The sequence below is a fragment of the Leopardus geoffroyi genome, chromosome A1, assembly GCF_018350155.1.
Source record: "Leopardus geoffroyi isolate Oge1 chromosome A1, O.geoffroyi_Oge1_pat1.0, whole genome shotgun sequence".
Lineage (NCBI taxonomy): Eukaryota > Metazoa > Chordata > Mammalia > Carnivora > Felidae > Leopardus > Leopardus geoffroyi.
Genome location: NC_059326.1, coordinates 109,726,763 through 109,753,286, shown reverse-complemented (window position 1 = coordinate 109,753,286; position 26,524 = coordinate 109,726,763). Strand labels below are relative to the sequence as shown.

At 41.4% G+C, this 26,524-nt stretch overlaps 1 protein-coding gene across 1 annotated transcript in view; it reads left to right on the top strand.

Annotated features, from left to right (window-relative positions):
* The first annotated feature begins 26,149 nt into the window (after positions 1-26,149).
* ZCCHC10 (zinc finger CCHC-type containing 10) overlaps positions 26,150-26,524 on the top strand; it is a 28,675-nt gene continuing 28,300 nt past the window's right edge. The window contains exon 1 of the mRNA XM_045488870.1: positions 26,150-26,349. Coding sequence (XP_045344826.1) covers positions 26,309-26,349 — 41 coding nt within the window. The 5' untranslated portion in view covers positions 26,150-26,308. The remainder of the gene's footprint in view (positions 26,350-26,524) is intronic.

Here is a 26,524-nt window from a genome sequence, read left to right as displayed (position 1 = left end):
CTCTACACCCACGTTCATAGCATTATTCACAATAAGCCAAAAGGTGAAAACAAACCAAATAACCACTGATGGAACAATGGATTTTTAACATGGTGTATGCATGCAATGGAATATTATTTAGCCGTAAAAAGGAACAAAACTGTATTACATGTTACAACATGAATGAACTTTAAAAAAACATTATGCTTGGGGCGCCTGGGTGGCGCAGTCGGTTAAGCGTCCGACTTCAGCCAGGTCACGATCTCGTGGTCCATGAGTTCGAGCCCCACGTCAGGCTCTGGGTTGATGGCTCAGAGCCTGGAGCCTGTTTCCGATTCTGTGTCTCCCTCTCTCTCTGCCCCTCCCCCGCTCATGCTCTGTCTCTCTCTGTCCCAAAAATAAATAAACGTTGAAAAAAAAAAAATTTTTTTTTTAAATAAAAAAAAATAAAAAAATAAACATTATGCCAGGGGCACCTGGGTGGCTCATTTGGTTGAGCATCCGACTTCGGCTCAGGTCATGATCTCACAATTTGTGGGTTTGAGCCCTGCATCGGGCTCTGTGCTGACACCTCAGAGCCTGGAGCCTGCTTAAGATTCTGTCTCCCTCTCTCTCTGCCCCTCCCCAACTCGTGCTCTGTCTCTCTCAAGAATAAAAATGTTAAACAAAAAAAAATTTTTTAAACATTATGCCAAAAGATGTAAATATGAAGCATCCTCACATTATAATTGCCTTTCATGAAGAGAGACTACCTTGGCATTCTTGTCCAGATGATGAAGCTCAATAATTGTTTGTGTTGCTTCTCATATGTATTTATATTGGAATGAATGTTGAAATAACATTCTAGTGAAAATCAAGTTTGGTATGTTTATTTTGAAGTAGTATTGGGGGAGTTGTTGATTTTTTTGCATCTATAGCACCGGTACTTTGAATAAAAGCTTTCAGCAGTTGCTTCCTTCATCAGAGAAGAATCCTTGAGACTGGTATACTTACTATTCCCCTGCATTAGAGAACACGTTTTCTAAATGTTGGGTGAAATCTTCATAGTTGTTACTCAATCAGAATTTGTGTTTAACTCCTATATGTCTAAGGACCATTCTGGAGTTTTTTGTGTGTATACTTAAAATACATAGGTAAATGGTTTTCTTTCTTCTTTTTTTTTTTTTTTTTTAACATTTTCCAAAATAAAAACAGCCCTTTATAACCATGAAAAGTAAAATGGAATAAAAAATATGCCAAGTAAAAGAAGCCAGACAGGAAAGGACAAATTTTGTACGATTCAATTTATATGAGAAAACTAGAGGCTGCATTCAGAAAAACAACTTGAACAATGGAAACCTGCTTAAGGTAAAAGGGCCCACAGTGACCCCTGGCTGAATACAAACATGTCCTTTAGGGGACCCACATCAAAATATCCATAAGCCCTAGTTGACCAATAGGTTACTTATACCTGGGCACAAGTACCAGAAAAGGAAAATTCTACATGTTCTCATGCCTCCTTATCTTCCCATTTTAACTATAGCCCTCCACCCCCACTGCCTTTTGGCAGACAGTCTCTGCTTTGCTGTCCTGCCCACCACTTCCTTTGCAGTGTATTCAATAAACTTCTATCTCCTTTGCTCTGCCTTGGGTGAATTCTTTCACCGACCATGCCACAGGCCTCTTCCTGAGCAGGTTGCCCCACATTTGGTGGCCCCAATCCAATCAGGACACCCCTCAAAAACCAAAATAGGCAAATTCATAGAAACAAAATAGAATAGTGGTTAGCAAGGGCTTGTGATTAGGGGGGAATGGAGAGTTATTGTTTAATGGGTACAAGTTTCAGTTTGGGATGGTGAAAAGTTCTGTTGATGGGTGTAGCCACACAACAATGCAAATATACTTAATGCTACTTTTCGGCATTTGTATTTGTATACTTTGTATACAAATTTGTATACAAAGATTTGTATACTTTAAGATGGTTAAAATGTTAGTTTTATGTTTTGTGTATTTTACCACCATAAAAAGTAAAAACAAGAAAAAAAGGTTGACCTTGGAGAGCTTGGGTGGCTCAGTCAGTTAAGCATCTGACTTTGGCTCAGGTCATGATCTCACGGTTTGTAAGTCTGAGCCCAAGCATCAGGCTCTGTGCTGACAGCTCAGAGCCTGGAGCCTGCTTCAGATTCTGTGTCTCCCTCTCTCTCTCTCTGCGCCTCCCCCACTTGCTCTCTATCTCTCAAAAAATGAATAAACCTTAGAAAAAAAATTTTTTTAAAGGTTGACTTTGACCTTCCTTTTTCTTATATTTTTCTCCTACATAGGAGGATATCAGTGACACCAAGAACAGTATTGGCCTTTGTGATGACAAAAAGTCTTCTGCCTGTCTGCTCTGGATTGTAAGCACTGGGCAAACAGAGGCCAGACTGCCATAGGCTGAAGTGATTTTCTACCTAAACTATCACTAGGTCTGGGTTATGGACTCTGTCTCTGACTTCCTTCCTGTGGGAGACCTCCCCAGGCTTTAACTAAACTGGCAAAAAAGTACTACATCCATAACTTTTTATGTTCCACCTTCATATCTACCTACCTTATTTGCCTTGGCCCTGCTTTCAGTTTAAAATACCATGGGCCCTATCTATCTTTTTAATGATTTGTCCTTCTCAAAATAAAACATAACATCAGTCACAGAGAGTACTCATCCTGCTATAAATAGTTTCCTGGATCATCTAACTTATAGTTCAAGAGGCTATTCTGGGATATTTAAGTAAATGAAGTCAGAAAAAAGGTATTTAAGAATTCCAAGCAATCTAAAATGACAAGTTTCCAAGAATCACAATTGTGAAGCAATGAAGTTGCCAAAACATTTCTTGTTGAAGGCATTGTGGTTGAAACACAAGTTACTTCGATTCAGCAAAGCATCTTGAGAATTTTAAAAGAAGGAAGTTGTTGCATTCTTTTCTTTGGTACGATGATCAAATTTGGTTCTAAGCAATCAAGAAGATGTTTGTTTTAAATATACAGTGTTCATTAACTGCCCACCATGAGACAAGAAGTTCTCAGTTGGGAATTCATCATCTCCCCTGCCAAGTGTCTAATGGAATCCTGTCCTACACTCTGGGGGAGCTTCTGGAATTCTTTCCTTCAGGAGGAACCTACAAGCTCTGATAATGGTATTTTCCAGCACCCTTTATATCACAGTGAGTGGACCAGTGCCTTAACCAAACCAGTACTCCTTTCTTAAACTCTAAAATTCTAGTAACTCCCTAATAGTGGTAATTACATCATTTCTAGATCCTACACCATGTGCCAGACATTGTGCTGAATGATTTGGATATCATAATTCAATTAATCTTCATAGTAGATGAATAGAGGCTATTCTGGGATATTAGGTAGATGGGTAGATCTACCCATTAGGTAGATGTTACTTTCCTGTTTAATAGATGAGAAAACTGAGACCTGAGACCAGGTTAAGGAACTGGTGACACAGCTTTCAAAACTCCTGACATCAACATTGGTCTCCTACAACTATATCACTCTTTTCTTTCAGTACATGTTCTTTGTAAAGTCTTATTAAAGTCAACATGGAAACACAAAAGAGTAAGAAAAAAGAGTAAGAGAAATGATTCAACAAGTATCATTCACTGTTTACATTTTAGAACACATTCTTCCTTTCAGTATTTTTGTTACATATGATGGTTGAATTGGGTTGTGCCTTTTTAACATTAGGTTAACCAGCCTCTCCCAAACTGTGTTCCATGGGATAGTGTTCCATCAGATAATAATAGATTAATATTGATGGGGTTTTGGGGTGGTGGGGGTTCAGGGCTGATGGCCAAGAAAGAATTCTTGAAGAAGTCTTTGGTGCAAAAAGGTGATTTTATTATAGCACGGGGACAGGACCCATGGGCAGAAAGAGCTGCATTGGAATGACTGGTTATATACTATGGACTTGGGGGAGGTAAAAGGCAAAGGGAAGGCCTCCAGAAGGACTTTGATATGCTTAAGAGGACTCCTAAGATACCTGAGGCCTTGCTATTTCCCAGCTAAGGTGGTTTTTCCTCTATTAAGGCATTAACATTAGGACAGTAGGGGTTTCCTCGAGAAATGTTATACTCTGTATTTGCCTCAAGTATTTGTCAATGGACTGCAGGTTATAAAGAAATTCAGGGGCGCCTGGGTGGCTCAGTCAGTTGAGCATCCGACTTCGGCTCAGGTCATGATCTCGCAGTCTGTGAGTTCGAGCCCCGCATGGGGCTCTGTGCTGAGAGCTCGGACCCTGGATCCTGCTTCAGATTCTGTGTCTCCCTCTCTCTCTCTCTGCCCCTCCCCCGCTCATGCTCTGTCTCTCTCTCTCTGTCAAAAATAAATAATTAAAAAAAAGAAAGAAAGAAATTCAATGTTACCTGCCATTTCCTTCTTGCCTTTGTTCTCCATATCACTATGTGGGAGGGTGATGTTGGGGATCCAGGAAACTGAGTCGATAGGTTTCTGGAGATAAGGCTATTGATAAGATTGCCTTTTTCTTGTAATTTACAGATATTTGTAAACTGATGGAGACTCATGTCCTACATGACTGTGATCTCTATCAATCTATCAATTAACCATTTGTTTTCTTTCCTTTCTTTGTTCTTGGGGAGCCAGGAGTGCCTGAGGAATATCAGACACATCCCACCTGGTTATGGGGGGGGGGGGGGAGGAGGTGGGTGAAAGTGCTAGCTTGTGCTTTGTTCTCAGCGTGCCTTATGCTCCCTCATCAAATATTCCCATTTTAAAGACACTGAAAGTCCTATAGAAAATCTGTTTAACTTTGTTTAATCACAAATACAGTATAAATATAAGAAATACTATTTAAAAAATAGTAGAGCATAATTTAGTCTCCTTTTATCCTCAAGAATTTTCCTTTTTTTTTTTTCAACGTTTATTTATTTTTGGGACAGAGAGAGACAGAGCATGAACGGGGGAGGGGCAGAGAGAGAGGGAGACACAGAATCGGAAACAGGCTCCAGGCTCTGAGGCATCAGCCCAGAGCCTGACGCGGGGCTCGAACTCACGGACCGCGAGATCGTGACCTGGCTGAAGTCAGACGTTCAACCGACTGCGCCACCCAGGCGCCCCAAGAATTTTCCCTTTTTAAAAAAATTTTTGTTATATTACATATAAATAAATTATATATAGTTATATTTTTTAGAGAAAGAAAGAGCAAGCCAAGGAGGGGCAGAGAAGGAGAAAGAAATCCCAAGCAGGCTCCATGCTGCCAGTGCAGAGCCCAACAAGGGGCTCATGAACTGTAAATTCATGAACTCATAAACTCATGAGCTGTAAGACCATGACCTGAGCCAAAACCAAGAGCTGGACGCTCAACTGACTGAGCCACCCAAGCAGCCCCTCAAGCATTTTTCTAATCTTAATGTGCTTTTGATATAAAACTACCATTAAAATTCACTTGTAAGTCCAAATTGTCTGAAATTTTAGGGTCCTTCCTCACTCTATCAAACCGTCTGCTTATATAGTAGCACCATGATCTCATTCCGAAGTCCTTTCCCAAATCCCCACTTTTTTGCCCTTATTTGGTCTGGTTACAGTTATTATATGGCTTGCAGTGTCATTATCAATCCCAGTCCTTTCCCTCTGTATAAACTTAAAATGCTGGATGAACTTTGCACAGATTTCTGCAGGCTACAAAAGCTGATATGATCATGAAAATTTAACTCCTTTATCTAGATCCCGTAATCAACAGTAATTTTTCTGGCTTGGCTCACAACTTCCTTATCCATTGACTCAAGCCTCTCCTCAACCAGTGCAGATTCAGTCTTCTTCCACTTCTAGTAGCTGACATTCCAGCTCCATCCCAAAGTGCTCCCTGTTGAACTGGTCTGCTGAGAGCAGAAACATGACTCTGACCACACAGCCCAACTGTTCCTGAGCATAGAGGGACCCCCCACCCCCACCCCAGGGAGCTATCTTGCCATAGTAACAGCCACCATCTCATTTCTACAAATTACAAATCTTTCTTAACAAGATCTTTCATTTTAACAATCAAATTCATCAGGACACAGTGTATACTATGCTGGTGTCCCTTCAGCTGAATACAACCCATTTGTCAAGACAGATGCCCTTTGCTTCTTGCACTAAGACTCAGAGAAAATGATTTTTAAAGGCCCTGTGGCCTCTGATAATAATTCACTCTTCAGGTTTCCTGATTTAAGAGGAATCTGGAGCATAGAGTGTGAATACTTATAATTTGATTAAGAATCACTGTTACAGGGCGCCTGGGTGGCTCAGTCAGATAAGTGTCTGACTTGAGCTCAGGTCATGATGTCACGGTTCATGAGTTCGAGCCCCGTGTCAGGCTCTGTGCTGACAGCTCAGAGCCCGGAGCCTGCTTCAGATTCTGTGTCTCCCTCTCTCTGCCCTGCCCTCACTTGTGCTCTCTCTCTCTCTCTCAAAAGTAAAGAAATAAACATTAAGAAAACTAAAAACAACAACAAAAAAGGAATCACTGTTACTATGAACACCATTAGTTACTAGGAACAAGCTCATGTGGCAGTCTGCCCATACATTGCTTCATAACCAGAGGGGGACCATTTATTTTCTTGTTGACATGTAGTTAATGTTCCAATGCGATGTGAGTTCAAAATCTAAATATATCACAGGCGATTACAGTTTGACACTGAACGCCAGCAGCGTAAGCCCTTACTCAGAGGAGAATGACTAACATGTTTTCCTGGCGACAGCACAGGCTTCCATCCTATGGTCAAAGGCAGCAGCAGCAGGCTAAAACAAGAGTGGAGACAATATGAGCTCACTAGAAGCATCAGAGTTTCCTTTCCAGACAAGACGAAGACAAGTCTGGGAAAGGTGACCAGAAGAAGCTTCCATTATGGAGATATTATGAAATAAAAAGCATAATAAGGACAATTGTGTATTCTTGAAATACTTTGAAAGAATAAGGTACGCAGCAGAGAATAGAAATGTGGTTAACCAGTCATTCTTCAAACTGGATGACCAGCCCTTTTAGAATACTATTTAGTCCTGAAATACAGCTATATTTTGTGTCATTTCCACTAAAGGCAGAAGTTTATTTTTAAAGAAAGAGCAGTGGCTTAGAGCTTCTTCTCTAAAAGTGAAATGCCCTTCCAAAGTCAAGGGAACACAGTGACAATCTGGCATCTCTACATAAATGAACATGAAGTATAACCACGAAAATGAGGGGAAGTTCATGAATGTCTTCACCACCCCCACCCTCCATCTTGGCAGGCAAGTGAGCCCATGCACATGCACCTGTGTACAGAAACACGTGTACATGGACACACACACACACACACACACACACACACACACACACACACAAAACATTCCACATTTACTCTGACTGCTTAGGTGAGAGTCTTGCCCTAGAATTTTCAATGGAATTTTCTAAAGCATGCAACACATTTTCACTGCAACATTTCAAAGTGGCTGCTATGTGAGAAGCAGGGGTAGCCACATGCCCCTCATCTGTGAAGAGTAGCTCTCTTCACTAAAGGTGTGATTGCTGGGTAGCAAATCCATCTTGTCAGAACTGGAATTAAAAGCAAGGACTCAAACAGATATTTGTAGAGCAACCTTTATAGCAAGAGGGAACACAATATAATGAAGCAGTAAAAACTCTGATATTTGTAGCAGAAAAGACAAAGATAAACTGAAATAAAAGTCCAGAAACAAACCCATGTATGAAAATTTAGCACAAGACACATGGTATTTCAAACTAGTTGTGAGGAAGGTGATTTGCAGACATTAGGTAACCGTTTGGGACAAAATTTTATTTTATTTTATTTTATTTTATTTTATTTTATTTTATTTTATTTTATTTTATTTTATTTTATTTTATTTTTTAAGTGTTTATTTTTGAGAGACAGAGACAGAGACAGAATGTGAGCTGGGAAGGGGCAGAGAGAGGAGGAAGACATAGAATACGAAGCAGGCTCCAGGCTCCGAACTGTCAGCACAGAGCTGGTCACGGGACCCGAACCCACAAACTGTGGGATCATGATCTGAGCCAAAGTCAGATGCTCAATTGACTGAGCCACCCATGTGCCCCCAAAAGTTTAGATCCCTACCTCAAACCACATATAAGAACAAATTCCTGATAAGTCAAATATTTAAAGGTTTATAAGTTAAATTTCAAAATAAAAACATATATTTACCAGAAAATAAAGGTGAATATATAACATATACACTTACGCAAACACAGGCGCATATAGTGAACTTTTGTAAGCAGAACACCAAAAGACAAAAACAGTGAAAGCAAAGATAGAAAACACAATGCAAAAAAGACCATAAACAAAAGTCAAGTGAATAAATACAAAATTAAGAGAGGTTACCCAGATTTAGAGATAAGGCAAAAAGATTACTGCTTGCACTTTCAGTAACATTTTAAAACAACGTTTACTGAGCCTACCTAAGGGATCTATGATTCTCTAGAGAAAATGTAACTTTGTTTGACTTGCCATTTTTTGTTGATTAGGGCCCAGACTGTAAAATGAGACATTAACTTAAAAGGAGATTGATAAAGTGCAAATGGTGTTTGGTGGGGGGGGGGGAAGGCAAATGATTTCTGTTTAGTGGAAAAGATATCTCCAAAGATAATGCTTTTATTTCCCTGTAGAATAATGACAAGTTTTGTATTTAATTTAGCAATGTGACCTCAGTATTTTTGCCTTCACTTCAGTCTCGTGAGTTCTTCAATGAATCAGCTTTCCAATCCTACTGGTCCCCTCATTTATGAGTTATATATCATTGACACATTTTTAAATTTTCAAAAACTATACTTTGTCCAGAAAAAGCTAAACATAAAACTGCCAAATGATCAAGCAATTCTATTCCTACTTATATACATAAAGGAATTAAAAGCAAGGATATCAAACAGATATTTGTAGAGCAATCTTTATAGCAGTATTATTTACAATAGCAAAATGTGGCAACAAGCCAAGTGTCCATCAACAGGTGAATAGATAAACAAAATATAGGCTATACATATAATGGAATATTATTCAGCCATAAACCAGGGATGAAATGCTGAGACATACTACATTATGAATAAACCTTGAAAGCTTTATGCTAAGGGAAATAACCCAGACACAAAAGAACAAATATTGTATGATTCCACATATATAGGGTACCTAAAAGAAGCAAATTCACAAAAGTAAAATAGGGACTACCATGGGCTGTGAGGAGAAGCAAATCCATAATTTTTTTTAATGTTTATTTATTTATTTTGAAAGAATGTGTGTGTATGAAAAAGGGAGGGTCAGAGAGAGACGGAGAGAGAGAATCCCAAGCAGGCTCCGTGCTGTCAGTGCAGAGCTCCCTTCGGATCCTCTCTCCCTCTCCCTCTGCCCCTCCCTGGCATGCTCTCTCTCTCAAAAATAAATAAACGTTTGTAGAGGGAAAGAGAAGGAGTACAGTAGACTGTTTTAGATTCTGCAGCCCTACTACCTTGGCTTGAGTACCACTTACACCATAATTGCCTGAGTACATTTAGGCAAGTAGCTTAACAGTCTCTAAGCCTCAGTTTCCTCCCCTGAAAAATGGGGGAAATAATAGGCCCTACCTCATAGGGTTGATGTGATGATTAAACAAGACAGTTAATATAAAATGAGCATTGCTCGGGGCACCTGAATGGCTCAGTTGGTTAAGAGTTCGACCCTTTTTTTTTTTTAATGCTTTTTAAAAATTTATTTATTTTGAAAGAGGGATAGGTAGAGAGAGTGAGTGGAGGAGGGGCAGAGAGAGAGGAAGACAGGATCCCAAGCAGGCTCTACACTGTCAGCACAGAGCCTGACACAGGGTTCAAACTCACAAACCGTGAGATCATCACCTGATCTGAAACCAAGAGAGAGATGCTGAACTGACTGAGCCACCCAGGCGCCCCAAGGGTCCAATTCTTGATTTTGACTCAGATCATGATCTCACAGCTTCATGGGTTCAAGCCCTGCATCAGGCTATACACTGCCAAGGTGGAGCCTACTTAGGATTCTCTCTCTCTCCCTCTCTCTGCCCCTCTCCCACTTGGAGCATGCGCTCACTCACTCTCTCTCAAAATAAATAAACTTTATAAATAAATAAATAAATAAATAAATAAATAAATAAATAAATAAATTAAATGTGCATTACCTGACACATAGCAATTTATCAAGAAATGTTAGAGGGGTTCCTGGCTTGCTCAGTCCCTATAGCATGCAGCTCTTGATCTCAGAGTTGTAAGTTTGAGCTGCACGTTGGGTGTAGAGATTACTTAAAAGTAAAATCTTTAAGGGGCACCTGGGTGGCCCTAGCCACCTAGCTGGAGCTAGGATCTCTCTCACTGGGGAACTTTGGAGTAGGAGGTGCCTCTGAGGACACCCATACTGGACACCTGCCACCCACTGGGCATTAACACAGACACTTATCAACATATGCTAGAGAAGCAGAGACAATGAACAAAGAGCATGTAAGTTAAACATCGAGTCTTCATCTCAGGGTCTTGATGGCAGCAGGGTTGTGAGTTCAAGTCCCATGTTGGGCTCCACAGTGGGTGTGGAACCTCCTTTAAAAAAAATGTGGGGGGGGGGGGTTCCTGGGTGGCTCAGCTGGTTAAGCATCCAACTTTGGCTCAGGTCATGATCTCACAGTGTGTGGGTTTGAGCCCCATGTGGGGCTCTATGCTCACAGCTCAGAGCCTGGAGCCTGCCTGGGATTCTGTGTCTCCCTCTCTCTCTCTGACTCTCCCCCTACTTGTGCACTGTCTCTCTCTCTCAAAAATAAAGCATTAAAAAAATTAAAAAGAACACTAATTTTAACAAAAACCTTTAAGAAATAAAAAAGAAATGTTAGGGATTGTTGTTATGATAGTTATTCTAACAGGATATTGCATGAGATTTTTCTCACTTGTCCCAGAAATGGTGATTAGGGCCCACAGACGAAAACCAAAGTGCTCACTAATCCACACCCTTAAGAAAATTGCCAGCCAAGACATTGGAGCCAGTCAATTCCCCCAAGAGAGTAGGCAGAAACAGCCAGCCTGCTTCCCATTCCAACCACCCCAACCCTCCAGTCTCTGTAGGAGAAGTGGGGAGGAGTGAAAGGGAGATGAGGAATTTGCTTTGTGGAGAGTACAGAATCACTTCAAGGTGAGAAGAGATTTCCTGCCAGTAGGAGAGAAGTGGAATGTGCTGTCTCTCAGGAAAAGATAAGTGAGACAGAGAAGTGCATGTGAAGAAGGGAGATCACCATTCTACGCCTCTGTTGGCCATCTGCCAACACAGTGCACTAGCCAATTTCCTTCTGTGAACAAGGGAGGGACAAATAGAACAAAAGAGAAGAAAACTGGGGAGAGCTAGCTACCAGAAGGTACCAGGAGAGTAAAGCAGTGTGTCATGATAAGGGAATGTATATTTTCCCCGGATCTGCTGCACAATGGAATAGGTGGCTGAACCTGACCTATCTCATTAGACCCCACCCAAGAAGACTGCTAGCTACAAGAGGGGACCCGTGAAGCAAGAGGCAACAGTTGAGAAGGAATGGTCAGGCTGGAGCTAGGATCTCTCTCACTGGGGAACTTTGGAGTAGGAGGTGCCTCTGAGGACACCCATACTGGACACCTGCCACCCACTGGGCATTAACACAGACACTTATCAGCATACGCTAGAGAAGCAGAGACAATGAACAAAGAGCATTACATACTCAGGCAAGTATGAAAGCTTTTGAGAAGAGACTTCTATGACTTTCAGCTAAATGTATCTTGATATACTTCTTCCTCTGCAGAGCATGTACTGGCTGCCCTCAACTTGCAACTTACATATTTCAAGCTCAGCCCTACACAAGGATGAAAACTGTAGACCTTCAATTCTTTTTTTTTTTTTATGTTTATTTATTTATTTAATTAACTTATTTGAGAGACACAGAAAGACAGACTGTGAGCAAAGGAGGGGCAGAGAAAGAGGAAAATACAGAATCCAAAGCAGGCTCCAGGCTATAAGCTGTCAGCACAGAGCCCGACGCAGGGCTCAAACCCACGATCTGTGAGATCATGACCTAAGCTGAAGATGGATGTGTAACCGACTGAGCCACCTCAGTGCCCCAGTTCTTTTTATTTTTGTTTTAAGTTTATTTATTTATTTTGAGAGAAAGCAAGTGGGGGAGGGGTAGAGAGAGAGGACGACATAGGATCTGAAGCAGGCTCTGTGCTGACAGCAGAGAGCCCAATGAAGGGCTTGAACTCACAAACCATGAGATCATGACCTGAGCTGAAGTCAGATGCTTAACTCACTGAGCCACCCAGGTGCCTATTTTTTTTTTTAAAGATTTTATTTTTTTAAGTTCATTTATTTATTTTCAGAGAGAGAGAGAGAGAGAGAGAGCAGGGGAAGGGCAGAGAGAGGGAGAGGGAGAATCCCAAGCTGATAGCACAGAGCCTGACGAGGGGCTTGAACTCAGGAACCATGAGATCATGACCTGAGCCAAAATCAAGAGTTGGACACTTAACTGACTGACCCACCCAGGTACCCCTCCAAGATTTTATTTTTAAGTAATCTCCACACCCAAAGTGGGGCTTGAACCCACAACCCTGAAATCAAGAGTGGCACGCTCCACCGACTGAGCCAGCCAGGTGCCCTGTAGACCTTCAGTTCTAATATAAAATTCCCAGGTGAGAGATCCTAATTGCTTCAGCCTGGATCAGTCCAGCTAGTTCAGTCAAGTATAACTGAGAATACAGGGTCACTAACACCTAGTCTCAGAGGACCATCATCATGAGGTAGAAAGACACCCCAAAAGATGTCTCACAGTGTCGATGTAGCGAAAGAAAATGTTGTGCCCCAGAATACTAGAGAGCTGAGGAATCCAGACAGGCTTGAGTAGGCTTTGAAACCAACATTACATTGGTGGAGAGGGGAATGGGCGTTTACTATTCATCAGTTTCTGGAGTTTCACAAGGTGATGTGTAGGAACTGTGGGTTTTGGAAGGGGCAGAGGGGTCTTGAACTGAGATGAAGTCAGGGAGGTCAGTGATTGCCAGAGAGAGAGAGAGTGGGGTCACCTTCCATTGAAGCCCATAAATCAACCATAAATCACGAGATGCTTGGTGTGATGGGATTTCTGGTGGGCACCTGCAACGGGAATGCAGCTTCACACATCCAAATATGACCTGGAGTAGGAACAGAGACAGAGACGCCTAAGAGGAATCAAACCGTTAAATATAGAGGGTAATCTGTGAGTTACCTCAGAGCCGGGATACTGGAGCCAAGTTTACTAAACAATCTGAGGGCACTGAAGGTTACAGTTTTACTGGCAAGTAAGTAAATAAATGAAACCATGAAGATTTCACTAACAGCAGCATGATTAAATCACTTGTGACTAAATTAAATCCAACTAACTACATGCTGGGATCATGATCCTTCACATGAGGGGGTTTTTCTCTGCTAGGTTTCCCTATCTGCAATTGGTCTGGTCAAATGGAAAGGTGAGGCATTTTAAACCCTTTCGTGTAGTTTAGACTCTAAGATTTCCGGTCCATATTTGCTTCTTTGGGCAACAGCTGGTCCAAGGAGTCAAATTTCCCTGGGACCTTGTTAGAGTGAGCTGTTTTCTCCCCATGCTCATTCATAACCCTTGAGGCCTTACAGCTCCTCAGTGGTAGAAACAGAGCATTCTGTGATTCCTAAATCACATTAAGCCCAATTTGGCCTTGAAATAGAATAGGAAAGCGGCAAGTACCTTGAAAAAAATTGGCAAAAAACGAAAATAATAAGTAGAGGCGCCTGGCTGGTTCAGTCAGTGGACCATGCCGGTACTGCTGATCTCAGGGTTGTGGGTCCGAGCCCCAAATTGGGGGCAGAATTTACTTAAAAATAAAATCTTTAGGGGCGCCTGGGTGGCGCAGTCGGTTAAGCGTCCGACTTCAGCCAGGTCACGATCTCGCGGTCCGTGGGTTCGAGCCCCGCATCGGGCTCTGGGCTGATGACTCAGAACCTGGAGCTTGTTTCCGATTCTGTGTCTCCCTCTCTCTCTGCCCCTCCCCAGTTCATGCTCTGTCTCTCTCTGTCCCAAAAATAAATAAAAAAAAAACGTTGGGAAAAAAAATTAAAAAAAAAAAATAATAAAATAAAATCTTTAAAAGGAAACACAGAATGAGTAACTTGAAATCTTACTAAAGGCTCCTTACTATTTGTGGTTTCAGTTTTAAAGCATCTATTGAAAAGAGGGAAGGGTGATTTTTCTGAGGATGGAAACATAGGATATCATTTGAGACGCCACAAACGGTTTCCAGTTCTAGAAAAAGGATTCATGGTAATTTACCAATACTATTACTATAGTGCCACTATTTAATTTTGAACAAAGGTTTGTGTTTTCTTTGGCTTTGAGGAAAAATTCTCAAATTTAGTTCCACTGGAGTTAAACTGTCACCGTTTGCCCACTGTGGAGCCATTTTTTTGCTCTGCCCAGTACCCCTTCTCTTTACCACTCTGATAACAGGGGTGGGCCTAACCCAAGATGAATCATTCACAGCACTTCCTCCCACGGGGCCACAAAGATTGAACCAGAGAGAGGCAGATGAGTGTGAGACTTGGTGGGGAACTTTGTTTCTCTCTTCTCCATCTTGATAATGTTGAACTTTACCTAAGCCCTGTGTTCCTAGAAAATAGAAACGGTTAAGAAATTCCCCTGATTCATGTTCCAACTTATGGCAAAGAACCACTCTTCCTCATGTGACTTAGATAAGCCCCCAGGTGGTCCCCCTGTTTACCTATGATAAAGCCAGACTAAAACTCTCCAAATTCCTATTCACATTGTCTCATAAACGATTATGTGAATTGTCTGTTCCCCTGAAACTAACTAGACACAAGCCTCTCCTGTTGAGCTCCCTGAGACCCCTTGATTACAAAAACAATTCCAACTGTAAAATCACTCCACTGGGAAGTTGCCTACTCCTCCCTAGAAAAGTCCCCAGACAAAACTACCCTGCTGAGGCACTGATTTTCAGACCTGGGATGCTCTCCCTATTGTAATAGCCTAAATAAATCCAGTTTTCTTATTGTTCAGTATTTGTCTTTGACAGCCTGTGGAATTGTAAGGAAGTTCCCAAAGTTCCAGTGGCCACATTCCCACTCATAGAGAGGGGTCTGAGGGAATGAGGCTATTACTCAGATGAAAGCGGACACTAGCATGGGGCACCTGGATGGCTCAGCTGGTCAAGCATCTGACTTTGGCTCAGGACATGATCTCGTGGTTCGTGGGTTCGAGCCTCACATCGGTCTCCGTGCTGACAGCTCAGAGCCTGGAGTCTGCTTCAGATTCTGTGTCTCCCTCTCACTCTGCCCCTTCCCCACTCACTCTGTGTCTCTCTCTTCAAAATAAATAAAACAAACAAACACAAAAGGTAGACACTAGCTTGTCTCATAAAAGGCATCCCATCCCTGGTTCAAGGCCTAGCTGCCTAGAGCTTCCCTGCTTTGGCATCTACCAGTATTTATTCCTTAAGTCCTCTTTTTTTACAATGTTCTTTTTTTTTATTCTTGTTTCTGTCCCTTCCAACCTGAATAGCCCTGACTGATAAATCCACCACATTCAAAATTCACCTTGCAAGTGCAGTAAGTATATTCATATAAGAATACTGGAGATTAAAATTCATTTGAAGATTTATCAGTGATAAAAAGCCCTTCACATGAATGTTAGCTAGACTTAGTCTTTTTGCAATACCTATCTTCCTCAACTCATCATAGCGTTACGTCCCATAAGACTACATCCCAATAAACCCATTGCAAGTTAACAATATTGTAAGTCAAACATTTACTGAATACACCTAACCTACAGAACATCATACCTGGGCCTTGCAGACCTTAAATGTGTTCAGAACACTTACATTATCCTAGAGTTGGACAAGATCATCTAATATAAAGCCTAATTTTTTTTTTTTACTTTTTTAATGTTTATTTTTCAGAGAGAGAGAGAGAGAGAGAGAGAGAGAGAGACAGAGCACGAGTGGGGGAGGGGCAGAGAGAGGGAGACACAGAATCCGAAGCATATAGAGCCAATTTAAAATAAAGTATTGAGGGGCGCCTGGGTGGCGCAGTCGGTTAAGCGTCCGACTTCAGCCAGGTCACGATCTCACGGTCCGTGAGTTCGAGCCCCGCGTCGGGCTCTGGGCTGATGGCTCGGAGCCTGGAGCCTGTTTCCGATTCTGTGTCTCCCTCTCTCTCTGCCCCTCCCCCGTTCATGCTCTGTCTCTCTCTGTCCCAAAAATAAATAAACGTTGAAAAAAAAAATAAAATAAAATAAAATAAAGTATTGAATGAATCACGGAATTTATTGAATACTGTACTGAAAGTGAAAAACAACGGTTCTATGGGTACGAATGATTGTAAGCCTATCAGTCAGTTACCCACATGATCACATGGCTGACCAGAAGCTGTGGCTCACTGTCACTGCCCAGTATTAAGACAGAATATCATACTGTACATTGCTAAAGTGGGAAAAGATCAAAATTCAAAATCTGAAATACAGTTTCTATGGAATGCATACCTCTTGCACACCATCATTAATCTGAAAAATTGTAAGGCAAACCATAGTAAGTCAGAGACGTTCTGTATAAATATGGAATCATTATTCTGTATACCTAAAAGAAACGTTATATGTCAATCATACCTCTCCACTAAAAAAAAGTCTTGCTTGACATCTATTTTAATTTTATTGATTGATTGATTGATTGATTGATTGAGAGAGAGAGACAGCAAGCATGCATGTGGAGGGGCAGAAGGACAGGGAGAGAAAGAATCTCAAACAGCCTCCATACCCAGTGCAGAGCCCAACTAGAGGCTCAATCTCACAACCTCATTACCGAGAGATCATGACCTGAGCCGCAATCAACAGTTGGGTGCTTAACTGACTGAGCCACCCAGGTACCCCTGATATCCATTTTTATTCTTTATTTTTATTATTATTTTTTTTAAGTTTATTCATTTCTTTTGAGAGAGAGAGAGAGAGAGTGAGTGGAGGGAGAGGAAAGACAGGGAGAGAGAATCCCAAGCATGTTCTAACTCTTAGTGCATAGCCCTATGTGGGGCTTGAACTCACAAACCAGGAGATCATAACCTGAGCCCAAATCAAGAGGTGGCTGCTTAACCAACTGAGCCACCCAGGCACACCTGACATCCGTTTTTAAATGGCTTCATGAAACTTCACTGAAGGAATGGAAAAGAAACAGGTTAGTACTTTTTAAAAAATTTTTTTTATGTTTATTCATTTTTGAAAGACAGAGAGAGCCAGAGCACAAGCAGGGGTGGGGCAGAGAGAGAGGGGGACGCAGAAGCTGAAGCAGGCTCCAGGCTCTGAGCTGTCAGCACAGAGACAACGCAGGGCTCCAACTCACCACCGCTAGGATTATGACCTGAGCTGAAGCCGGAAGCTCAACCAACTGAGCCATCCAGGCGCCCCAGTTAGTATTTTTTAAATGCAGAGATAGAGCATGAATGTTTTATCACAAAAATCATCCCGGTTTAACAATGAACAGAAAGATATCTTACCTAAAATGGGCAAGACTTACAAATGGTAATACTTGGAAATTTGAAGCAAATCTTAATCTCCAAAGATCATTCACAATTTACCAAAGTCTCAAAAGGCTGATAAAAACTAGATAGTGCAAAAAGAAAGTCTTTATAGCAAATTTACTGACAGCAAGTACAAGGGTCTGCTGACAACCCCAGACTCTGCACTCAATCTAAACTGACATTATACAAAACGCTTCTCAATATTAAAAAAGGACTTTTAGGTTGTATTTGCTTTTTGAGGAGAAAAGCTATCTTACAATTCTTATTCATAGCACAAAGTATAATTACTATTTTCTTTCTGCTTGACACGCCACATAAAATGAATCTTGATTTGATATTTTTCTGATTAGCATTGGAATGAAAAGTGAATTAGAGGCATTTATTTTCAAGTATTTTTGAGACTTTGAGTTTTTTTTACTAACACTGGTAACTTGAAAAAATAAAGCTTATTTCAGAAGTTTTATCTATCACACAGAAGAGCATTTAATACAATAAAATATTACTTGCTTCACATTTTTTAAAACTTAAGATATACATTCAAAAACATTAATAAATTGTTCAAATGTTCAATCCATATATGCCTAAGGACCTGTAGGTAAATTCTGTGTTTTCCTATCTGTTTTGCATTCACCAAAAGTAAGCTTTGTAAAGGTAAAAAACTTAAGAAATAATTTTGTCTAGGGGCACCTGGGTGGCTCAGTCGGTTAAGCATCTGACTTCAACTCAGGCCATAATCTCACAGTTGGTGAGTTCGAGCCCTACATGGGGCTTTCTCTCTGCTGTCAGCACAGAGCCCACTTGGGATCCTCTGTCCCCCTCTCTCTCTGCCCCTCCACACTCTCTTTGTCTCTCCCCCAAAAATAAATAAATACATTTTTTTAATTAAAAAAAATAATTTTGTCTACACTGAATAGAGAAAGTAGGTCTAATGTGAAACTCAACTTTTCAAAAAGTAAATACATTCTTCAGGGAAAGTGACACTTTTTGGAGATGCTAATGCCTGGGTGGCTCAGTGGGTTAAGCATCTGACTTCAGCTCAGGTCATGATCTCCAAGTTCCTGAGTTCCACCTCACAATGGTCTTGCTGCTAATAGGTCGGAGCCCACTTCACATCCTCTATCCTCCTCTTTCTGCCCCTCCCCTGCTCATGCTCTGCCTCTCTCTCTCAAAAATAAATAAACATTAAAAAAAATTGAAATTCCCCAAACATATATTGTCTGCGACAATTTCAAATGTGTTATAGGGGCGCCTGGGTGGCTCAGTCGGTTGAGCTTCCGACTTCGGCTCAGGTCATGATCTCACGGTCTGTGAGTTCGAGCCCCGCGTCGGGCTCTGTGCTGACGGCTCAGAGCCTGGAGCCTGCTTCAGATTCTGTGTCCCTCTCTCTCTGCCTATATTTCCCAAAAGAAAACTGCAAACATCTCTTTCTGTAGATAGTGGAAGGTAATACACATTATTTTTTCTTAATCTCTCTGTCCAAGTTTTTCCATAATGACAATGGATTACTTGTGTTTAAAAAGGAGTGGTGGTGTCTGGGTGGCTCAGTCATTTAAGCATCTGACTCTTGATTTCAGATCAGGTCATGATCTCACAGTTCCTGGGTTGCAGCCTCACACTGGGCTCTGCACTGACAAGCCCCACATGGGGCTCCACATCCACGTTGAGCGTGAAGCCTGCTTGGGATTTCCTCTCTCCCTGTCTCTCTGGACCTCTCCCCAGCTCACTCTCTCTCTCAAAATAAATAAATATATATATTTTTTAAAAAGAGTGGTTTCAAGACTAGTAAATTCAAACTAGAATAAAGTCATTTTAGTCTCAGGACCCACATTGTCGGGAAGGTGCAGTGGAGGGGGTGGGAAGCCAGAGAAGTTCAGTGAATAGGGATACGTCAAGAAGAAATATTAGAGCATCATCATTCTGAATTTCATATGAACTTTAATAAAACATTCACCATATATTTGACTTGTCAATCAAAATGACTGGATTTAGAGTACAGAAGTTTATCACCATCACCAGAACAGGGAGACAGAGAGCTGAGATGGGGAGTTTCATTTCAGCTAATTTCCTTTCGGTTTGCTATATGCCATTTCTAAATGTTAGGTCACTGTAGGCCTTCACAAAACACTGTGACCTCTCCCACTCTATCTAGCTGTGAACAATTTACAGAAAAGATCTTGTCGAAAGGTCCTATTACAGGATGGAAAGTACATCTTTTGTTTTTTTTCTGCTCAGGATTCATTCCTTAAGGTGTTCCTCTGATCTTCTTCCTTCTGGTGGGCTGCTAATTGTGGGACCCCACCCCTGACTAGAAGGATGGACACATGTCAGTAAGAAGCCAGGCAACCTCTTACAGGGAACTTTACTGGTGACCTAAGACGGGAGGCACACAGACACTGTAGGGGATTGAATCCAATCATCTGCTGGTAATGAGCTAAAGAAGTAGCACACAAGTTTCCCTCTAGCAAGATCTGGACTTTTTTGGTTCAAGACCCTTTCAAGGCTGGGGGTGCAATTTCTCCTTCTATACTATGATCTAGCTAATACACTGTCAATAAATTATTTGTGCATTAAGCCAAAGTTTTGTTTTATTTCTCACAGTTGAATCCTCAATGATATAAGGGAATAAACCAAAATAAACCCAACTGGCTAGAGGGGCAGGAGAGGTATGTAATGGAAAAAGTTCAGGGCCAGGGGCTTTGGATAAATCACTTAACAAAAACATGTGAAGCTTAGCACAGTGGCGGTATTGAGTCAATGAGATTTAACAGGGGCATAATTATTTCTTTTTTTTTTTTGTAATGTTTATTTATTTTTGAGATAGAAAAACACAGCATGAGCAGGGAGGGGCAGAGAGAGGGAACTCGGGCTCGAACTCATGAACAGCAAGATCACCACCTGAAGTCAGGTGTTTAATCAAATGAGCCACCCAGGCACAAGTGTTTCTAAGTGAAAAATTTCCCTAATACCCTGCCTTCAGGACTTGAAATGAAGATACCTGGGTCTCTCAGTCCCTTCATGTGTAAAGTGGGGATAAACCCAAACTCTGGTGATAAAGTCAAGTAACTCTATGGGGGAAAAACACAAAAACCCAACTTGAACAATCTTTTTTTTTTTTTTTTTTAGTAGGCTCCACGCCCAACATGGGGATTAAATTCATGACCCTGAGATCAATGGTGCCTCTTAATCACAAAAGGGATTTACTAAAGAGAAGCCCTGATAACCCAAAGAGAAAACAATCAAGTCTGCGTAGTTATTCTTCTGTCTCTCATCTCTGCTCCTCTCAGCACATCACTCACCTTCCTATTCCCCTACAGCAGATAAACTTAAATTACAAGAGAAAGGGAGTGCCTGGGTGACTCAGTGGGTTGGGCATCAGATCATTATCTCAGGTCCCAGTGTTTCAGCTGAGCATCGGGCTCTATGCTGACAGCTCAGACCCTGGAGCTTGTGTCCGATATTGCGTCTCTCTCTGCCCCTCCCCCGCTCACGCTGTCTCTCTCTCTCTCTCTCTCTCTCTCAAAAATAAACATCAAAAAAAATTTTTTTTTAATAAATAAATAAATAAATAAATAAATAAATTACAAGAAAAGGAACCAGCAAATCCTGGACTCAAAATCACACCGCTTTATGAGCACTCCATGAAGCCATGTCACAGCATGGCCCAAAGACAGTGAGGAGCCCAAGCATCTCTGTCTGAAGATAAGAGAATGTGACACAACTTTTGAGTACTGTATTTAGTTTTCAAGCTATCTTGGAAACTGGGAATAACTGAGGAAGGCAGCTCTCACCGGATTCCAGGGAGCTACTGGCACTGTTCTCACCCCCATGCCCAGAGGCGGATGGAAAAACCGTCCTTTTTTCATTCCAGGAACCAGAGACTCATACCCACCGAATCCCAGAAGCCCTCCTACCAGTCCTCTCGCATGGCCGCTCCTCTTTACAAAACCAATAGTCTCCCCGCTCTGGATCTCTCTCTCATTTAGCCAATTTAGTCAAATTCTCTCTCCCTCTCAAAAGGGCTACTTTTGTGGTATGCAAAAAAGCATATGAAGGGAGAGCCCGCATATGATTTTGCCCCCGTATCCAACTGTACAACACTGAGGTTTCTTGAATAGTTAGAACAACTAGTTGTAAAATATAATGAAAGGATTAAAAAAAAAAGTTTTTTTTTTAAACAATAGCCACCAATCTTTAAGGAAAAGACCGATTCTAAATTCCAGGAAGGGTAGCGTCAGTTTTCTCCCCTCTTCAGATCCTGGTGGGGCTAGTTTGCATTTCACTCAAAGTGAAAACACTTTGAGCAACTTCTGGTGCAGACCAGTTATATAATGTGCAGGGCCCAGTGCAAATTTAAAATGCGGGGCTCCCTGTTCAAAAGCTATTATGAATTTTAAGATGGCAGTAGCAGAGCATTAAACCAAATGTGGGATTTTTCTAAGCACGGGGCCCTGAAACGTGTACCATTTGCCCATGAAGCAGGCCCTATTCTGCTGGTCAGCTCTCCAATCACAGGTGCTCACTGACAGGTCAGGGTCAGAGCAGGGAACAACCATCCTGCCCCAAAGCAACCCAGGCCAGAGAGATGCAACTTTCCCTCCAACACATCCCTTTTACATCCATCCCTCCCCCAGTTCTTTGAGACATCTTATATAACTGGAAGACACTTGGGGAGGCTTTCCTAGAATAAAGGAATAGTCTGCCTCAAGAATAGTAAAATATTCATTCTTGCCAGATAGAAATTACTTGCAGCTTTCACAAGTTTTTAATTCCTTCAGCTGGTATCCATTAAGGTTTACAAAGCTCAGCATCCGAATTGTAGCCTAAATTCTCTGAACAAAGATGAGGATCCCTCAAGCCCATGAGCCTCAATGGGAAACAACTACACTGGCTTTCTCTTGCCACTGAAAAAGCAAGTAATTATTGTATTTTGTGTGTGTGATGTATGTGACCCCTATGTTGAACTCTCAAGACGCCTTTTTTTCTTAAGTTTATTCTCACTTATTTTGAGAGAGAGAGCTAACAGGGTAGGTGCAGAGAGAGGGAGAGAGAGCGAATCCCGAGCATGCTCTGTACTGTTAGTGCAGAGCCCGACATGGGGCTGGAACCCACAAACTGTGAGATCATGACCTGAGCTGAAATCAAGAGTTGGACGCTTACCTGACTGAGCCACCCAGGCACCCCATCTCAAGAAGCTTGTAATTAATTCTTGGGCTTTCCCAATGTGCAACCAAATCATCACAAATAATGCCATTTGCAGCACACCTGGGTAACTCAGTCAGTTAAGTGTCCTACTCTTGACTTTGGCTCAGGTCATGATCTCACAGTGGGAAGGAGCCTCGCATCAGGCTTATGTTCACAATGCTGAGCTTGCTCAGGATTCTCCCTCTCTCTCTCTCTTTCAAATAAATAACTGTTTTTAAAATAGTTCTCCTTTTATTACATCTTATTCTGTCTCTTGTCTTTTCACATTTGCTATAATGAAGTTTCTTTTAAAATCAGCTGACAGATGAATCTTATTTGGTGGGAAACTCGAAAATTTGAGAATAAAACCTTTCTAGGGAAATAAACCCCTAGGAACAATGGAGAAAAGTGGGGACAAAGAAAGATTAATTAGGAGGGACCTTATCAGATATCAAAATATCTTAGTGAACCATGGAAATTAAAACAATGACACATCCTGGCACAGATAGATCTTGAGAAGAAAACAGAATGCTCAAACAAACTAAACTTATACCTATTTAGTATATGAGAAGTAGTTTTTCTAATCAATAAGGAAGTGATAGATTTAGTAAATGGTATCTCAAAAACTAAAAATGAGGATAAAAAAGTGTTTATTTGAGGGGCGCCTGGGTGACTCAGTCGGTTGAGCATCCGACATTGGCTCAGGTCGTGATCTCACAGGTCGTAGGTTCAAGCCCCGTATCAGGCTCTGTGCTGATAGCTCAGAGCCTGGAGCCTGCTTTGGATTCTGTGTCTCCCCCTCTCTTTGCCCCTCCCATGCTTACAGTCTGTCTCTCTGTCTCTTTAGATAAAGATTTAAAAAAATTATTTTTAATAAAAAAATTAAAAATTTTTTTACTTGAGACAGAGAAAGAGAGGGGGAGGGGCAGAGAGAGAGGAAGAGAGAGAATACCAAGCAGGCTCCACTCCAGCCCATACAGGGCTCCATCCAATGACAGTGAGACCATAACCTGAACCAAAATTAAGAGTTGGACCCTTAACCGACTGAGACACCCAGGCACCCCACTATAAATGAGGAATAAGGATATAACCATAAACGTAATTAAAGAATTACAATAAAATATTTTATTTTTTATTCTTTTAAGCATTTTCTACACCCCAATGTGGGACTCTACAACCCCGAGATCAAGACTCACCTGCCCTACCAACTAAGCCAGCCAGGTGCCCTCACAGAACACATTTTAATAATTTTTGGATATATAAGGCCATTCTAAGTGTTAGTCAAACCCAGGAACCCATAAGGAAAAGATTGTTAAAAACGCCTATTTAACAATTTAATGTCTCAGTACATGGTAAACGATCACAAAGTTTAAAGACTACAAACAAAATAATAAAAGTATTTGTAAAACATAAAATGAAGTGTCTTTACATAAAATATTAAAAGTTTCTACAAATCCATATTAAAAAGATCAATATCCAATAGAAAAATAAGCAAAGAGGGGCACCTGGGTAGCTTAGTCAGTTAAGCGTTGACTCTTGGTTTCAGCTCAGGTCATGATCTCGTGTTTCATGGGGTCTAGCCCTGAATTGGGCTCTGCGCTGACAGTGCGGGACCTGCTTGGGATTCTCTTTCTTTCCCTTTCTCTCTGCCCCTTCCCTGCTTGCGTGCTTTGTTTCTCTTTCTCTCAAAACAAATAAACTTAAAAAAAAAAGAAAAAGAAAAAGAAAAGAAAAAATAGAAAATGAAAAACAAGCAAAGAATTTGATTGACAATTCATAAAAATAAGTCTCCAATAATCATATGAAAGGTATTTAATTTCATCAATAATGATAGGTAGGAAAGAGTTTAAAAGTTTGACAATTCAGGGCTCCTGGGTGGCTCAGTCGGTTAAGCTTCGACCTTCGGCGTATGTCAGGATGTTGCTGTTGCCTAGTTTGAGCCCCGCATCAGGCTCTGTGCTGACAGCTCAGAGTCTGGAGCCTGTTTTAGATTCTGTCTCTCTGCCTCTCCCCCCACTCACACTCTCTCTCTCAAAAATAAATAAACATTTAACAACAACAACAAAAAAGTTTGATCATTCTCATGTCTAGTGAGGAAATATGTTTGGGTAAAACCTATTTAAAAGACAATAGGTAATACCAATCAAAATTTAAAATACACATACTCTTTGACCCAGTGATTCTAGAAGATCAGATTACAGAAATAGAAGAGTGCCTGAAAATCTGTTCATCCCATCTTTTTGACAAAAGATCTAATTGTACATCAATAGGGTACTGGTTGGATAAATTGTAGAATGTCCATGTAATCCATATAACTTAACATAGAAAAAGAATAAATTAAATCTGTATGTACTGGCATGGGAAAAGACGTCCAGAAGTCTACTGAGAATTGAACAAAGCAAGCTGAAGAACAGAACAGATAGTAAGATTCCACTTTGTCAAGAACAAGATGTGCTCAAAGGTTAAGGGTATCTATCACCTTCTCTAACTCTCAGTGCTAAATCACTCTTTATCCCCTTACCCTGAATTCTTTAGAGTATTTATGCTCTTTGGACATTGCCTTGGCTTATTGTTTGTAGAAAGCTCCATGTGTGCAAAGACTTTACCTGTCTAAGGCTCTATCCTCAGTTTTGAAAACATTTTAGGTGCTTCATAAATATTTATTGAAAAAAATGAATGAACACCCAGAAACGTGCATACATACACAGCTCAAAAAGTTATATGTTTCAAAGAATGTCTAGATTTAAGGGAATAAAATTTCCATGATCTGACACTAAATGCTAAAATAATTAAATTTAGTATCTTTTTCTACGGCGCCTGGGTGGCTCAGTCGGTTAAGCATTGGACTTTGGCTCAGATCATGATCACACCGTTTGCGGGTTGGAGTGAGGCATTAGGTTAGTTCTGTGCTGACACCTCAGAGCCTTGGAGCTTGCTTCAGATTCTGTGTCTCCCTCTCTCTCTGCCCCTCCCTGGCTTGTGCTCAGTCTCTCTGTCTCTGTCTCAAAAATAAATAAGTGTTAAAAAAAATTAAAATATATTAGTATCTTTTTCCAGTGGACAAAGTAGCTTTAGTTACATAATCTCATTTGGTCCTAATAAAATCCCTGTGAAAGAGTAAAGATAGAATTAACATATATTTGCACTATAGTCGGTCTTTCAATTTATGGTTCCAATGTTGCTCAAGTCATTACTTTTTATTTTTTTTAAGCCCATTCCTTTTATTTTGCTCTCCAGACTCGTTTCTGAACACTGCACACTTTTATTCATATATTTATGTGTGTGTGTGTGTATAATATATATTATAATATATATTTCCCTTATTTAAGAATGTTTCTCCCGGCCTCCACGCAATATACCTGTACTCATTCTTCAAGGGCCTGTTCATGCAAGACAACTGGCATCATCCTTCTTTCTTAAACTAGAGACCTACACAGGAAACAAGACACACACCTACCCACCCACTGCTTACCCCAAAGGCGGCCACAGAGGCCCGCGAGGCCGGACTGGCTCCGCCCACGCAGGCGGCCGCTGGGGGTTCGAAGGGGCCGCCCCTTCCGAGGAGCTTCCCAAAACCCAGCGCGGCAGTCCGCAGCCGCACTAAGATGGCGACTCCCATGCATCGGCTCATAGCTCGGAGACAAGCGTAAGTGAGGGCCCGAGTAGGGCCGCGGGGCGGGCTGGGGGCGGGGAGAAACGCGTCAGCCGGTGAGTGAGCAGGGGCCGGGATGGCGGGCAGGTATCGGATCCTCAGTGTGGACAGGCGGAGGGTGGTCGTCTCTCTCACTTGTTGCTGCTCCGCGGGGGCTCGGCCCAGGCGA